The 16,605-nt window shown below is 37.8% G+C and overlaps 2 protein-coding genes across 6 annotated transcripts in view; one reads left to right on the forward strand and one right to left on the reverse strand.

Annotated features, from left to right (window-relative positions):
* Window positions 1-16,605, forward strand: part of LOC131684772 (uncharacterized) — a 736,395-nt gene that overhangs the window by 140,070 nt on the left and 579,720 nt on the right. The gene's annotated exons all lie outside the window — the stretch shown is intronic.
* The window catches only part of LOC131680816 (uncharacterized), a 125,501-nt gene continuing 111,714 nt past the window's right edge, over window positions 2,819-16,605 (reverse strand). Inside the window, exons 2-3 of the mRNA XM_058961526.1 lie at window positions 3,018-3,261; window positions 2,819-2,962 (exon numbers count right to left, since the gene is read on the reverse strand). Of these exons, the coding sequence (XP_058817509.1) occupies window positions 2,819-2,962; window positions 3,018-3,261 (388 nt within the window). The remainder of the gene's footprint in view (window positions 2,963-3,017; window positions 3,262-16,605) is intronic.

Consider the following 16,605-nt stretch of genomic DNA (forward strand, 5'->3'; position numbering starts at 1 on the left):
GTGAATTTATGTCACAGATAGACTGGTGTTTCTGATATACTTTCATCGATTTTTTCGGTTACAAATCTTTTCAAATAAGACATTAACCCACCCAGAGCATAATGATTACACTGTTTTGACTTCACCTATCAGTGGTTTTCGTCCAATTTCAAACTTATTAAAAACCATTTTTTTATTTCGATTATAGAGGTTTTAACCTCTCTTAATCTTAATCTCTTATGAAATTTTTTAACCCTATGTGCGGGGTCGGGACTCGAACCCAGGTGTGCTGCGTACAAGGCAATCGATTTACCAACTACGCTACGCCCACCCCTTAAAAACCATTATTTCAGTCTTGTTTGTATTGCGTTCGATGGTTAGAGATGAGGGTATTTATCATAGAAAGCAAAAACTATACAAACAAATGAATTTTAACTAATTTTTATGATAATCGGTGAAACTGTACGTCTCTAAATGCCATATGTTCGAGTTCGGCAACGAAGCGTATCTTCTTGAGCAATATCATCGACAATTCTGAGTTACACAACTTCTTATCCTTTAAAATAAAATACATATCCTGGCGTAGTAATCCAATAAACGTGTCCGGTACTATAATAGAAACGCCAAGATCATTACAAACACCAAATAACCAAAACATCCGGAAATATCATTTGAACTTGCCCGCACTAGTCAAGGATCAAACGCGATGTTTACGATTGTAGTTCCTTGAAAAGACAGGTTATTTTCAATGCCCTATATTAAACCCTTCCAACGAGCAGCAGTTAAATCTAGGTCACAGAAGCAGGTGACAAAAACATTGTTCAACCTCCGGACTCAGCGCCGATTTGTTGCTTTTTTCAAAACACACGTATGTCTCCGAGCGTAGTAATGAATTATCTTCCAACTAGGTATAGGTCAGCCTGCATAGCTCGCGGAACGTCAGCTGATGGGAAAAAGAGCGACTATCCCATCACATAATCCCGTGGGAGAAATTTCAACTTGACTATAGAAAGCACACGGCCAATTCGCATCCAATTATTGTTATCAACCAACCAGCCAGCAGCGACGAAGTTATTTCACAGCATAAGCTGGGCTCACGTTAGCCGTCTAACGTACGGAATGACGTGGATTCCAAGTAGCTGTACTACGTACTTGTACATATTATTATTATTATGTACATATTATCTGCGGGTGTTGATCTTTCGTGGGGGTACACACAGAAACAAAAAAACAGATGATTTTTGCAGTGCGATGAGAATCATGACTGACGATGAACGTTCAAGGTGGACTGACGCCCAAATGGTGGGAAAATGTAATTGACACGTTTCTGTGGCGCTGGAATCTGTGCCGAGGTGTGCTTCAGGTATGCAGCTAAGAAACAGTGACTATATGGAAACCCGAACTAATCAGCTGGATGTGGGTGTAACAGGTTTCAGATGTGGTATGCCTTTTGTGATGGTTTCGCGTCACAAATGGCAATCCAGCTGTGTTAGGAAATGACGGAGGTATGAACAGATCGGGGCTAACGGTGCAGTGTGTTGGTGAATTAAAAAATTCTAGTATCTTTTTGACAGGTTGTCAGAGTTAAGGTAATTATAAAATCAAATTTTTAGATCTAAGGAGAACAAACCTTGGACTATCTTAAACATGCTACTTAACAAACAGCTAAATAAATATTATTTCGATTAGGTAATGATCATTACGAAACACCCGCAATATACTCGTATTTAGCATTCGTAACGAGCCCGTACAGCGTGTTCAATTCCGTTAATGCAAATCAGTACCGTAGTCAACTTCTCTCACATTATCCAATTGACCACGGCCAACATACAAATGTCCTCATCGTCAGTTGGCAAGGCCGTTGAAGCAGTCATCGATAAATATATAATATTTCTCTTATAGTCACTGAAGGAGATTCGAAACCTGTTCGATTCGCACTCACCGTTTGTCAACACGGTTGGCGGCCACTTTCCAAGCGAAAGTGAAACGTTCATCATAATCTTGTCGTCGAACCTGTCTTCAGCCCGTTTCAGAGCATCGCCGCAACACTAGAGACCAATGGCGGATCCAGGGGGAGGATCCTGGGGTCCGGACCCCTCCCGAAATTGTTTAACCGAAATGGTTATTACGTATTACAAATTGTACAATGTTCATTTCAAAATCGAAATTTCTGACCCTCTCGTAGAATATTTTCTGGATCCGCTTCTGCTAGAGACCCCTTACAATAGTGTTTTCCGGAAAAGATATATGTCATGGTGCTTTCGGAGGGTCATTTCGAATTGATCTGGAACAAGAGGGAGAAGAGGTGTAGTTAGAACGAAATGATCAATAGGAAAGTAAGGCAAATCGTTCCGAAACTATTTGGAGCGGTTTTCCGAAAAAAACACCTTTAAGCTCGTCTCACAAGTTCAAATTTTTTTTCGTTCGCTTGCAGTAAACAGCAGTCTTCTTTTGTCGCATGTAGGGTAAGAGAGTATAATGCCTCCCACCGGGGCAAAATGCCTTACTTCTATTTACAGGACACCTGAATTATCTGAAAAGTAAAAATGAAAGATAACTGTATCACTTCATTAAATCAACATACTAAGTTTGATTGGTATTTTTAATATGCTGCAAAACAACAAAATATACACAAGGTTCAAAAGAGCTATTTCGTACAGAATTTGTTTAGCGATGAGAAAAATCCGCTAATTATTATCACAGTTTGAATAAGTGAGTGCTGCTTAGGCTAGAAACATGAGAAATAGCATTAACGGAAAATTTGCACTAATAATTCTTCACAAGTATATTTTGTTAGTCCTGAAAAGGACTGTTTTGGTAACGTTGCGGACGCGCCAGTTTACTTCTTGGTTGTGGTGATTTTTGGAGCAGCTTTCTTGGCAGGTGCGGCGGCCTTCTTTGGCTTGTTCTCTACAGTCTTCGTTAGTTTAGCCTTCTGTTTATTGCCAGCTGCTACCGTGTTTGCAGCGACAGCGTTGGCTTTCTTTCGCGGCCTGTTTTTTAGCGGCAGCCTTTGGGTTGTTTGGTCTTCTCATTACCTCCACCACCAGCGGTTTTTCTTCTCTCCTGTGGTAGTCGATTTCTTCGGGTTTTTTCGCTGCAGCCTTCTTATCACCAGCCGGTTTCTTATCCTCGACCGTCACCTTAAACAATCCAGAAGCGCCAGTACTAGTGGTGTTTTTCCTTTCCGGCAATCGTATTAAAATCCTGCCTGCCGGTCTGGCGATGTCACACACATTTAGTTGGCCTGGTGATGCTGCTGCTGTTTTACCGCTTCTGCTGCTGCCGCCAGAATCAGGAACATGTAAACGAATGACGAAAAATTCAAGCAAACCTTATATCTTATAGTTGTTGCATGGTTTAACGTCGCAAAAAAAGCGTGGCTAACTATGAAATGAAATACTAACATACGCGAGTCGAATAGTACTGGCCAATAGTGGGATAGATAATAATTGAATTCGGAAAATCAATTTTTCTTTATTCGTGCAAGTTATACATACGTACAAATCTTATACAAGATTCCTGATTATATTTCTGACTGATTGCTTAAAACATTGTGTATTTTGGTTAAGTACAATGAAAGCTACAAACTTTCAAAACGCGATCGAAATTTTTCCGAAATTTTGAAATGGGGCTTTTATTTTGAAACGTTAATCGTAGTTAATAATTGGCGAAAGAAAACATTTTCAAATTTAATTGTTTCGAGGGAAATGATAGCGCTGATAAGGACTAATTTGTCTGCCGAAGAAAATATTCTCCGGGTGGGAGATTTTTGTTCCAATTGTTCCTGCTTTCTAACACGGAGCTGCACAAATTAATCCACGGAGATGAATCCTAATAATCACCTTCTCTCCCGGTGTTGACATCTGACAAGTGGACTTGCTGAAACCGACTGAAATGACAATTCTTTTTGACCAGATTTGCGGGTTGGTTCATGAAATTAGCGGGAACCAATCAGGAACGAGATTCAATCAGATGATTTGAAATCGGGTTTTTCGTGTGTGTATTCTATCTTACATTCATCAGAAATGAAAATGATGGCTTCTGCTAGTAGCACGTTTCGACACAAACTGATTCATCCACCAGTTGTGTACAGCTCACAAATATTTCTCGGTATTGTACAGCCATCCGTTCGCGCCAAGCAACCAAATACGAATGTTGATAGAAACAAATCTGTAGCGGACCTATATTTAAAACTTTTCATCATTTAAGTGTTCGGTTGCTACACCATATTGATGGCTCTGGCCGAGATGAGCTGAAAATTCTCACCATTTTCGGTGGTTTTTGAAAGATTTTTTAAAATACAGTATTTTCGGTATTAATGCATATTATACATACTCCAAATTTTAATAATACATTGCGCAACATATTTTCGATAAAATTGCCTTAAACCTCAAATCATTCTATTAAGTATGATGGAAATTATTAACGTTCAAAATCTGACGCGACTGCTAAAGCCGATATTTTGAAACGGGCCCCCATATTGAAACGATAGAAGTATTCTACTTCAAAAAATGGTTTGAAACTATGTGTTCATGTCGAATTGTTCATGTCTTCACAACAACTTATCACCGGACAAAACGCCCCACTAAGTTCTGGATGGTATGCGCTATTATAAGCCCAACTTCAAGGTCACTATTCAGGCAATTTTGTTTTTGAATAACTGTAATACTGATTTTTTAAGTAAATCGAGGTTTCATACATTGTGTGACCTTCTTTCAGTATGATAAAAATCTCAATAATTCTATTGGGCCATATAACCCCATTGTTGTGGGGCATACCATCCTTCTCTTGTGGAGCATTTTGGCCTAGGTAAAAGAAGAAAGTAGAATTTGAGTGTCTTTGAAAAATGTGTAAAATACTTTTAGGATGTTTTAAAAAAATGAACCTGGATTTAATTTCTAAGTATTATAGCAATAAATTAGAGTAGTTGATGCGGAGATCATAGTGTTCAACGTTGAAATATATCTATTTTTGCTTAAGGGGGCGAATTAGACCTCTTTACCCTATTAACAACATCGAATTAAGTTTGTTTTTGGTGTGTTTTTTTTTGTTCTTTTTTCGCCGCTAAAGTTGCGTGGGTGTCTGACAACCTGCAAAGTGGTGACGGAATATTTGATCCTGGAAGTTCGTTTCTGTATCCAACAAGTTGTATCCTATTTCAAGTATATTTATTTGTCCGTTGTATTGATGATGTAATTAGAAGACTGGCATAAGATATATGAATCATGCAAGTTATTATTTACGTCGCACAAATTTACTTGCTAGTTTTGTTTCACGTGTAATTTGAACGTTCAAAGCAGTTAAAAAGTAATATTCAGAATTTTATAAATTGTTACCTCCATTCTTCTACGAATGAAAACTGAATGTTATTAAATATTAGTCATTGTTTTGGAATACAATATAGAAACACCTGTAAATGACATATATTCAAGAGAATTTTTTTTGAAAAATCGTCATATTGTTCGTCTTTTGTACAGTAAAACTATCTGAGATTGAGTTGCAGGAAATAAATCTTTCTTTGAGTAAAAATATGATCTGGAAAAGTGACGTTTTTCAAAAAATACAAATTTTCATGCTCAAATTAACCGTTGTGTGTCCGACGCGGTACCCGGGTACCTTTTTAAGTTTCAATTAATTAAATTCCTATGTTTTATCCATAGCTGGAAATTGAAATTTTGTGACATCTTAGAACTTCACTAAGTCAAGCTTTTGGGTTAATAATATTGTTGATATAGTAAGGGTGGGAGTGAGGAGGGGCTCCTGATTTTTTTTACTACGTAACAGGCCGACGTGGGTACCCGGGTACCCACAAAACTAAAATGCCTATAACTAAGGTAATATCCAACCGATTTCGATACTTTTGGCCGTTTTGGATTCAGGAACTCTTCCACTTTTGGACTTGGTAACAATGAATCGGGTTACTTCATTCGGTTCCCAGGAATCCGGGTTTCGGGAAGCAGGTTCCAGTGCTGGGGTACTATTTGCGAACTTCAATGGAATACTAGCAATATGGGTATCAAAATTCTTGGAATTGCATCAGTAGGTTGTATCTCGTGGTTTTGGAACCATTTGGTGATTTGACCCCGGAACGGATATTCCGGAGCAGGTTCCCGTGGGGCCGTGAGTAGCCATTCCATTCCAATTCCATTTTTCAAATTGCCATAGGGTTCCGCAACAATAAAAAACAGACTTCCGAGACAATTTGAAGAGTGTTGATACTCATATTGCTAGGATATTATTAAAATTTACAAATCATATCCTGTACTGGAACATTACTCCGGAAAATCCGGATTACCAAAAACCAGATCCATTATTCCGGTTCTACTGGACAGAATCAAAAAGTAGACGAGTTCCTGAATCCAAAACATCTAAAAGCACTATGCTATATTTCACCCTAAGGAGGAAAATTTGGTAAAAACCAAAATTTCTCACTAGGGTGAAAATTTGTTGGTAAAAACCAGTCTTTGTACAGGAGGGCACAAATCCTTATTTCATACTATGTTGCGTTTCGGCTTCGCCTCATCAGAAACCGACACTAACGTATTGTCGGAATAGATTAGCGCCGGCTTGACGCAAATCCCTTAAAACTAAAACACACTATGTGTTTCAAACAAACGACTGATCAAACGTGATGTCCCGTTCGAGCAGAAGTTCTGTTTATGCCGATGAGACACAAGTGAAGCCGAAACTTGTCTTGGCTTAGCAGGCCTATGCGAAAGCACTATGCTATATTTCACCCTAAGGAGGAAAATTTGGTAAAAACCAAAATTTCTCACTAGGGTGAAAATTTGTTGGTAAAAACCAGTCTTTGTACAGGAGGGCACAAATCCTTATTTCATAGTGTCGGTTTCTGATGAGGCGAAGCCGAAACGCAACATAGTATGAAATAAGGATTTGTGCCCTCCTGTACAAAGACTGAAACAAGTTTCGGCTTTACTTGTGTCTCATCGGCATAAACAGAACTTCTGCTCGAACGGGACATCACGTTTGATCAGTCGTTTGTTTAAAACACATAGTGTGTTTTAGTTTCAAGGGATTTGCGTCAAGCCGGCGCTAATCTATTCCGACAATACGTTAGTGTCGGTTTCTGATGAGGCGAAGCCGAAACGCAACATAGTATGATCTAAAAGTGTCCAAATCGGTTAAAGGAAGCCATAGTTATGAGCATTTCAATTTGTGGGTACCTGGGTACCCTCGTTGGCCTATTAAAGGTGTTTTTTTGGTGGACACATAACTGTTAAAATGTTTTTTTTTATTTTTATATTCGGGAGCCTAAAGAAAAATGCATCAAATCTAATTTATGTATTTTTAAATTTCATGCACTCAAAACAGCCCGCTTACATTTTCTTTTCTAGCATTCACAATCTTTTGCCCAAAAATAATCCTTTTGGAATATGGAACGATTCGTGCACAGTTACCCCAGCTTACCCTTCTTGACTGGGAGGCAGCTATATGCCAACTTGGTTGCGCTAAATGCTCTGCAATTAAGGCGCAAAATAGCGGCAAATAGGATGATATCCCAAATGCAATATTTTGGGCGTTTTGCCGGCTCCATTCTTTAGCAGCCTTACGCACCCTTAAATTATCCCTAATCACCCTTGGAATGCGCTATTGAATAGCTCTTATTTGCTTATGTGAAAATTGTAACAATAATTACTTTCGGAATCACTACGTACCCAAATAAATTGATCAGCATAGTAGGTAAGTACCGCCAAACTATAGAAGGAATGGTGATTTTTCCCATGTTGTTGTTTATTACCTTCACCAACAGGCCCCTTGGCCCCAATGGTGGTTGCTTAAACTAATTACATTTTAGTATTGACAACATTACGCGTCCTGTTGAAGTCAAAGGCCGTCGCCACACTGTTAAAAATTCGTTGGAGTCCGGTAACAGCGCTCTGGCAACCATAGTTGGTTTTCCTGAACGGAACTCGCAGAAGGGAGTTATTGCGTAGAGCTCGAACGCGGGCTTGAAGATCCAGACGTCCGAGGATTGTAGGGCAATCCACTCTGGCAGAGAGTAAGTCCGAGACGAACAGGGCTCGAGAGCAGTCCCTCCGAATGCTGAGTTTATCGAGGTGTATTAGCTGGCAACGGCTTTCATAGCTCGGCAGCTGAAATCTGTTTCGCCATGGGAGATGACGAAGGGCGAAGCGTATGAACCTGCGTTGGACAGCCTCGATTCTGTCAATCCCGTTCTGGTAGTACAGATTCCAAACAGCTGAACAATATTCTAACCTTGAGCGAACCAACGCGCAGTAAAGCGATTTAAGACAATATACGTCCCTGAAGTTTTTCGCTATTCGGAAGATGAACCCAAGCTGTCGTGATGCCTTATCCACGATGTATGACGTATGTGGTTTGAATGTTAATGCCGAATCCATGATGACTCCGAGATCTTTGATGTGAGAGTGTCTTGGAATGCTCGAGCCGAAGAAATGGTAGTTAAACTGAGTCGGTTGGCGTTTCCGCGTGAACGTAACGATTGAGCATTTGCTCGGGTTTAAAACCATTCTGTTTTGATCACACCACGTACTAAAGCATCGGTTTTATCCCGTATTTGTTGAAAATTTTTCATGTCGTTGGCGAAAGAAAGGCGGGGTCCTTGTATTGTGAAATTGACGTCATTAAAGTAGAGGAGGAATATTACTGGACCGAGATGGCTTCCTTGTGGTATGCCGGATGTAGCGAAGAATGGTGCAGATAGACAGTCCTTAATGCTGATTTGGAGTTGCCTTCCATCGAGGTAGGGACGAAACCAGCGCAGAAGTTGTCCATGAATGCCGAGTTTGTCCAACTTCGCTATTGCGATATCATGGTTGATTTTGTCGAAGGCCGCAGATAGATCCATATAAATAGCATCGGTTTGCAATCCGTCAGCGAATCCATCCATTATATATGTTGTGAACGAGAGCAGGTTTGTCGTTGTCGATCGTTTAGGCATGAAACCGTGTTGGTCATCTGCAATGTAGTGTTTACAGTGAAAGAAAATAGGATCTAACACAACCAACTCGAACAGTTTTGATACAGCACGAGATTCCCCGATGATTGTCAATGTTCGATTTGTTTCCTTTTTTATGAACTGGAAACATGTGCGCTGCTTTCCAGCAGGAAGGGAATGTACCAATAGTGAGTGATAGCTCGAAGACTCGCCGAAGTGGTTCAAGAAGCCCGATGATGCACTTTTTGAAATGAAATGAAGTGATGAAATTGTTATTGCGCACTAAAATTTACCATAATATGATATTCACTAAAACTAGGTCGACCAGAGAACGACTGTGGAAGCTGCACAAAAAGATGCTGATGAAGTTTAGTTGCATGGTACAGGATGACGAAACCTACGTCAGGGCACACTTTAAACAGTTTACTGAACAGGAATGTTATACGTAAACTGGAATAGGAAGGGTTTTTGACATTTTCAAACACATTAACCTGTTGAAGCTTGCAAAAAAATATATCTCGTATGGCAGGCCATCTGTACAGGTGGCTTGAAGAGTGATCTGTACATCGCAACTGGGACCATCCAATTGAGAATTTATGTGCAGGAGTGCCTGGAAAACGACTGTTTCCTTTCTTCAAGCAATACAATAGTTCCATTCTGTTTTGTTCGTATTTTATATCATACTTTACGGAAAAAGGTGGAGTGGTATGCCGCGAACAACGTTCAAATGATGCCTACACCCAAAATTCGACGGGTATGGTTCTATTACTTGTGGGTAAGATTTTATTATCTTTTTTTGTAACAGACCACGCAATCCGATTGCTCCTGTATAACTGTTTTCAGAACCAAGTTTTGGGCTGTTTCTGGGTCCTTCTTCACTATCATGGATTTCGCCATCTCAATCAGCTTACAGCTCAAATGGCAGGTTTAGTATCCTCAAAGTCTGCTGGTGAAGTCCATACGAATCACACATATGGCTGCGGAAATACGGTCTGAACACTACGATCCCATATGAAATCTTCAAATATCAAAAGCCCTTCAGCAAACCTCATGCATATTAAATACTAGCTGTAACCCGGTGCGCTTCGCTACACCCATCAGGACTAAACGAAATATTTTAAAAATACTAAAAATAAATATTTTTGTTACAAAGAAGAAACTTATTGTAATTCTCGCGGATAGACAATGTTCTTAGTTTGACCACCTGGAGCACAATTAAATTAATTGCTCTGTTTTCCTACACACAATCGTTTGAAATCCCTTGGTATCATTCGAATTCGAGGTAAAGTACATCTGCTTCTTTATATTTTCTAGTTACAATGGTCGCTTAAATGAAATTTTTCAACCAAAGCACAGTTGTGGTGGGTCGATGTTGCGCAGTAACTAATATAATAGGCACACAAAGTTTCAATTGCAACACTTGCGGTGCACAGTGTTGCAAAACGACGTTTTCACGATCAAAATTCAATAACTCCTGAACCATTGGTTTTGGAGAATGGATTTTTTCAAAAAAGGTTCTGGATATAAATAGATGCATCTTTTGATATAATGAATTGAGTTATTAATCCTCTAAAAGTGAAATAGAAAATTTATTTCCCCGAATAATTTATCTAGAAACTCGCTGTCTTCAGTAAAGTTCTAGAAAATATTATTGTGAAAAACTTTACTGAGGATACTGAAGCTCTGTATAGTAACAGTAGCGAGATATGTAGGTTTGCTTGGGATAGACCCATTCAAAACAGTTTTTCGAATATAACTTTTTACGATTACTTTTTATTATGAAAAGTGTCTTCTACAAAATTATTTTACAAAATCATGTGGAAATGTGGTGCAATTTATTGTTGCATCGATTAACATTTTCCCAATCCATATATCTCACTTTTTTGGCGAATTGACCTACGAAGGTGAGTATAAGAATCGTCCAATAAAAGTATGCACATATAGTGAAAAGTTCTGTTTTCGAAACATATTTACAATGATACGAAGACATAATGGAGTGTTGATGGACGTGGGTAAAGTTAATTCATAAAAAATGGCACATTTAAAAAAATATTTTGGCGATACAGAGAATGTTAGTATATTCATTCACTTTCCATATAATCACTGCACAATTGAACAATATTTCTTCGAATATCATAGCAGAATACTGAAAATTGAGCCAGTGACAGAAAATCTCTGGAGGTATCTCGTTGAAAACTTGCTTTGTGGTGTACATCATAAATCACAATATATTGGACCAATCGTTTTCAACGTTTGCACAGTTCTTCTACATATCCCCAGGTATTGATCAAAGCTTTTATTTTTTTCTTGATATTTGAATTTTTCGTAGCATTCTGCAGCTAAAAATGCAATTTTCGTTTAAAAAATCATGAAACTTATTTTTGTGAACAAAGTTATGATCTTTAATGATGTTATGATATGAAGGAGAACTGTGCAAAATCAAACAATTTGGTTCAGTAGATTTTGAGTTATGCTGTACATTGGATTTATTCGAGGTGTCTACTAAAGATTCACTGTAGCACACCCAATTTTCAATATTTTACGGTGAACATTTAGGAAAATATTGCTTAAATGTTGCATTATTGACTGAATAGACTAACACTCTCGGTATCGCCATTGTTTTATTGAGTACGATATTTTTTCAACAATAATCCTACCCCCTTAAGCAAGAACTGATTGCATCAGTAGGTGTCGACTAACGGGTAAAATTTGACGAAGATCGCCGACCACGCCACCAACTATTCGAATGGTTCCTTTTATGGGTCATCGTGAATTCGTCCTATATAACAGTGTTGTCTTCTTCCAGAATTTTGCTTATACCCGAATTTTGATTGATATTGTAAGTAACGTTTTCCGCAAGCGCAAGATTTTGTAGTTATTTTAGGGCAGAGCTGTTCGTCCATCATCCAGCAATGTTGATTTAACTTCAGATGAAGCGATCGCAAGTGCAATTTTCAATTCAATATTCGACATATTCATGCAATTCATCAGTATTATGTTGTCATTCGCGTAATAGATCTCTATCAAATAAATTCTTGCCATTCCTTTTATGTGCTGGTAAACATACATGCAACAAAATTTTAAATTTTTGAAGTAATTTGTAGATATTGCATCAGAAACCCTCCCTCTCCTTCAGATTCCGAAACCAATAATCATGTCCACCGTCTTGGTGGAAGAAATACCTATGCCAAATCATATATAATATATATAGCTAAAAAGGGTTCTTCAGTACACCCCCCCCTCACCCTTTCCTCGGCTTAGGTACTTCTCACCCTCCCCATCGAGCACAAAAACCACCCCATGACCATCTCCTTAGTGGAAGGAATACTTATGTCAAAATTGAATTCATCGCTAATAATCACATTGAATGAATAGATAAGAATTACTTCAGAACCCCCCCCCCCCCCCTTTCTTGGTCCACTCCCATCATCCATCGGCTCAGTGGGAGAAATACATATGTCAAATACTAATAAATATGGAGATATAAATAATTCTTTGCCTAAAAAACAACCCCCCCCCCCCCCCTAAAGCTAAGTGTACCGCCCCCCCCCCCCCAAAAAAAACCATGCCATGAACATCTTCTTGGGGGAAAGAATACGTATGCCAAATTTCATCAAGATCGGACGTGTAGTTTAGAAGTAGTTAGCGGACATACATACAAACATACATTGATTTTTATATATATAGAAGATAGAAGATAGATAATAAATATAACATATAAATCACCAGGAGTTTGATTAGAATTCGGATTGTTTACTTACCGAAATTAATTTCGATTGCAACAACCCGTTGTGCCTCTATTGACTGTTGCGCTTAAAATGGAGTTGGTCTGCATTAGCCTTTCCATGAGACGTTTGTTTGACGATTCACAGGTGGGTGCATCCTTCCGCGAATAGTAAAACGACGTCTATCGTTAATTATTTTGAAGTAGAATACTTCTAACGTTTCAATATGGGGGTCCCTTTTCAAAAATTTCTGCTGAGATATTTTCCCAGTCTTCAAATGCGATTAACTTCCGTTGTACTGATCGAAATCGCAATATTTTTGCACTATCTGATCGGAAATATGTGCACGTATATTGTATTTGATCCCGTAAAATGTATATCTATTATATATAACGAAAATAATGTAATTTGTAAAGGTGGTAATTATCTGCGCTGAGTGGTCCGTACAATTCAACCAAGCAGCGAGCGTTGCTAGGACTGCCTCTTTTTATCAAATGAACTTCGCCAGGTATAAAAACGGCACTTAAGAGCAGAGATGCCAGATTTGCAGACAAGTCTGCAAATTCGCAGACTTTTAATTTAAGCTGTAGATTTTTTCGATGACGCAGATATTTGCAAATTTTTTAGTTTGGTTGCAGATATTTGCAGATTTTTTAGTTTGGTTGCAGATATTTACAGATTTTTGAATATAAAGGCTTTTGGTAACACTAGCTTTCCAGACATTTTTTGTTCTTTCCAGACTTTTAAAATTAATATTGCAGACATTTGAAAAAAGTACCTGACATCTCTGCTTAAGAGAAAATTCGTCAGTTTGCTTTCTGACCTCGTAGTAGCTGCTACGTTTTGTGTCAGCTCAAACTCTTCGGTTGGAATATATTCAATGACTGCCGCCAGGCATCATTTCACCCAATGATGCACATACAATGATCAGCGCACATCGCAGAAAAAGCAGAAGGCTCTTTTTTCGGAGTTCAATATGCGGATTGCAAGTTTGCGCGTGCGAAGGGGTGGTTGAGTGCGAAAGACCCCGCTCTCTTGCTCTTTAAATTATGCGTAGCGGGCTCAGATAAATTCATCATTTGGTTAATTTTCTTTTGGCAAGCGGTAGTATGATTGATGATGACGATTTTAATAGCATTGGTTGTTGTGTTGTGTGGAGGAAATGATGTTGGCTTATTGGATACTGATATTTGTTTCTGCCGTTGATTTGATACTCGGGGTAAACTGGGATAACTTTTTACATATCATCTATGTATATGCTGTTATAAACACAGTTTAATTGTATAACTGCTGCATGTATGACGGGATTTACAGACATATCGGAATTCTACAGACTTTGGTAGCCTCCTACAGACGTAGCAAGAAATCTACAGACTTTTAAAAGAGTAATAATATTTAGCAAAATTGTACTAGAATAACTGTATTCGACTACGAGTGATTCCTTCATTAATAGTATTCTAAGTTCAATCTATTTTTAAAATAATATTCTAGTGAAACTAGGATTTACACAACCATCTAGAGACATTTTAATTATTCTTCTGCAGACATTTCATAAAAGACATGTGGCATCGCTGCCTGGCACTACATTCGTTGTGAGTTATTATCGTACGTGGCAATTGCAGGGTTATTGCGAAAACTCCACGCTAAGAAACCTGCTTGGTGAAGGTTTGAACATATTATGTATAGGGTATTCGTCTTAACTCTCTAATGCTGACATTCCACATGCAAATGCCCTTCTGCTGGTTCTTAACTGTAAAGTAAGTACAATTTACAGTAAGTCCAAGTTTACTTTATTTGTACATGTCATACTTTAAAGTGGCCTATTTCTAAAAATATTCAGCAAGTGAATGCATTTTGATCCCACTATACATATGTGTAATGAAATATTCAATAATCAGGGCCGATGGGTAATATGAGTAGTAAAGGTAGTACTATCCAAGGTGCTTAGAGTTATAAGGTGATTCGTCTTTGGCAATAACTAGGTGAGGAGTGAGGTAAGTGTGCAGCAAGCTGCGGAGTAGAAAAATGACGGCGAACAACTTTGTTTACATACTGAAATCCAAGCAAACATGCATGGGGATGTAGTAAACAATGTTGTTAGTTGTCGTTTCTAGAACCACCATGGCTGATCGGCGATTTCGAGGATCGTATCACCTGAGAATAAAAGCTCCTTGGTACTATCCACTTGAAAGTAATCGAGTTGGTAATTACCCACTCAAAACTTTGGAACAAACCTAACATTTGAATTTTGCAACGCATGTGTCTCGGGTGCACTTTTGAAATTTTCAAGGTATGATCAAGATTCCATTTGCACAAACGCGTCGCAAATTATTTATGTGAATGTAATGCAAGCGTATGTAGAGGTAGATGGGATAAAATACACCCCTAAGAAAATATAATCATAACTTAGCTAAAGACCATCAATTGGGAGAATTTAATTAATGATATCATTTAGCCAACATGTTACTCTGAAATCACAATCGCTTTGCAAAATATTCAGGAATATGAAAAATATTCAATTTTTCAAAATCATTATAAATTGCTCTTTGAAAAATGAGCAGGCCAAAATACACCTGTGCAGGGGTAAAATGCACCACAACAACGAGGCACAATATATCATAACAAATATCGAAATAGCTGATTTTAATGCAGAAGGTAGCAAAAATTGCAGCATTCGAATTAACAGCCTATGTGTATTCTACTTCACTTCGGTTATGTCTCTGACATTACCACCCATCTTTTTGTTTCATGTTAAACCGGATCGACGATTTAATTCGGACGTTAAATCCACCTGAGAACGGCAAAAACAAAAAAGTCGGTTATGTCTCATGAAATGGTACATTACGAATCAAATCCCAAATAGGTTTTGACAATAGGAGAAAACGTGCTCTCAGACAATGCATAATATAATAATGAGGGAATTTAATTTCCAATACTACCATAATAGTGTTCAATGATGGAAATCAAAGTTATATGACAGATTGTTTTATAAAGCGTGATCATTTATTTTATTTTGGTTAAAACAAATAAAAAAAAATTTGTTCCCTGATTTTTTTCCAGCGATTTTGAAGGGAGGGTGTGACATATTTTTTTAAATATAGCCTTACAATTTTATAAGAAAAATTCTTCGTACATCTTTTTACACTAGATTAAATTCACTACCGTCTCCCTATTCGCAGAAAATGATATTATTCATTCGACCAGTTTTTTAGACCCGAATACTCCTCTGTGCGTTGTAGTTTGAAACAACATGTTAGCTGTTTTGCGTCTGAATATATTCCTGTAGGTCTCTTGCCACAAAAACTCCTCCTACCCGTTTTGACGAATTTATTGGTATCTAGTGTAGGTCGAGGTATTGTTTCTATTTATGTTTTAGATTTTATACTCTGCTGTCCCCTGAAAAAAATATTAAATGTTTATTTTTTCTCTCTTCTTCTTACAGGTGTGATTTTTCTTTCCAATTGTTTGCGCTTCTCGCTTACCAGATCAAGTTTATAACGGAAGCCAGCAGACGGTATGTTGGATGCGCCAAATTTACTTTTAAGAGTTTGTTTATTTTAAATATTTTTTTTTATGAAACTAGTTGCTAATTATTTCAAATTATTTTAAGCTAAAATACGCAACATTTTTTTATTGTTCTATATTCTATCGTGTTAAAATGGATGAAACTTTTTGTACATTGATATAGCACTGAAATTAAACAATTTTAGCAGTTTTAAACGTTTTCAGAATCTTTTATTCTAGTTGGACACAAATTATACGAATTTTGGTTACTAGAATTTTACAGTACATTGAAATACTTTGTATAATACCAATTAACATCTATTTAACAATGAGTATCTTTTCAGAATTAGTTTAAACAAACATTTGAATGAAAAACATTGACATCAATAACTTAATGTGAGTGAACATGCAGGTTATCAAAGTCACCCCGGAATACGAAAAGGGACTTGAACT

This window comes from Topomyia yanbarensis, chromosome 2 (assembly GCF_030247195.1).
Source record: "Topomyia yanbarensis strain Yona2022 chromosome 2, ASM3024719v1, whole genome shotgun sequence".
In the NCBI taxonomy this organism is placed as follows: Eukaryota; Metazoa; Arthropoda; class Insecta; order Diptera; family Culicidae; genus Topomyia; species Topomyia yanbarensis.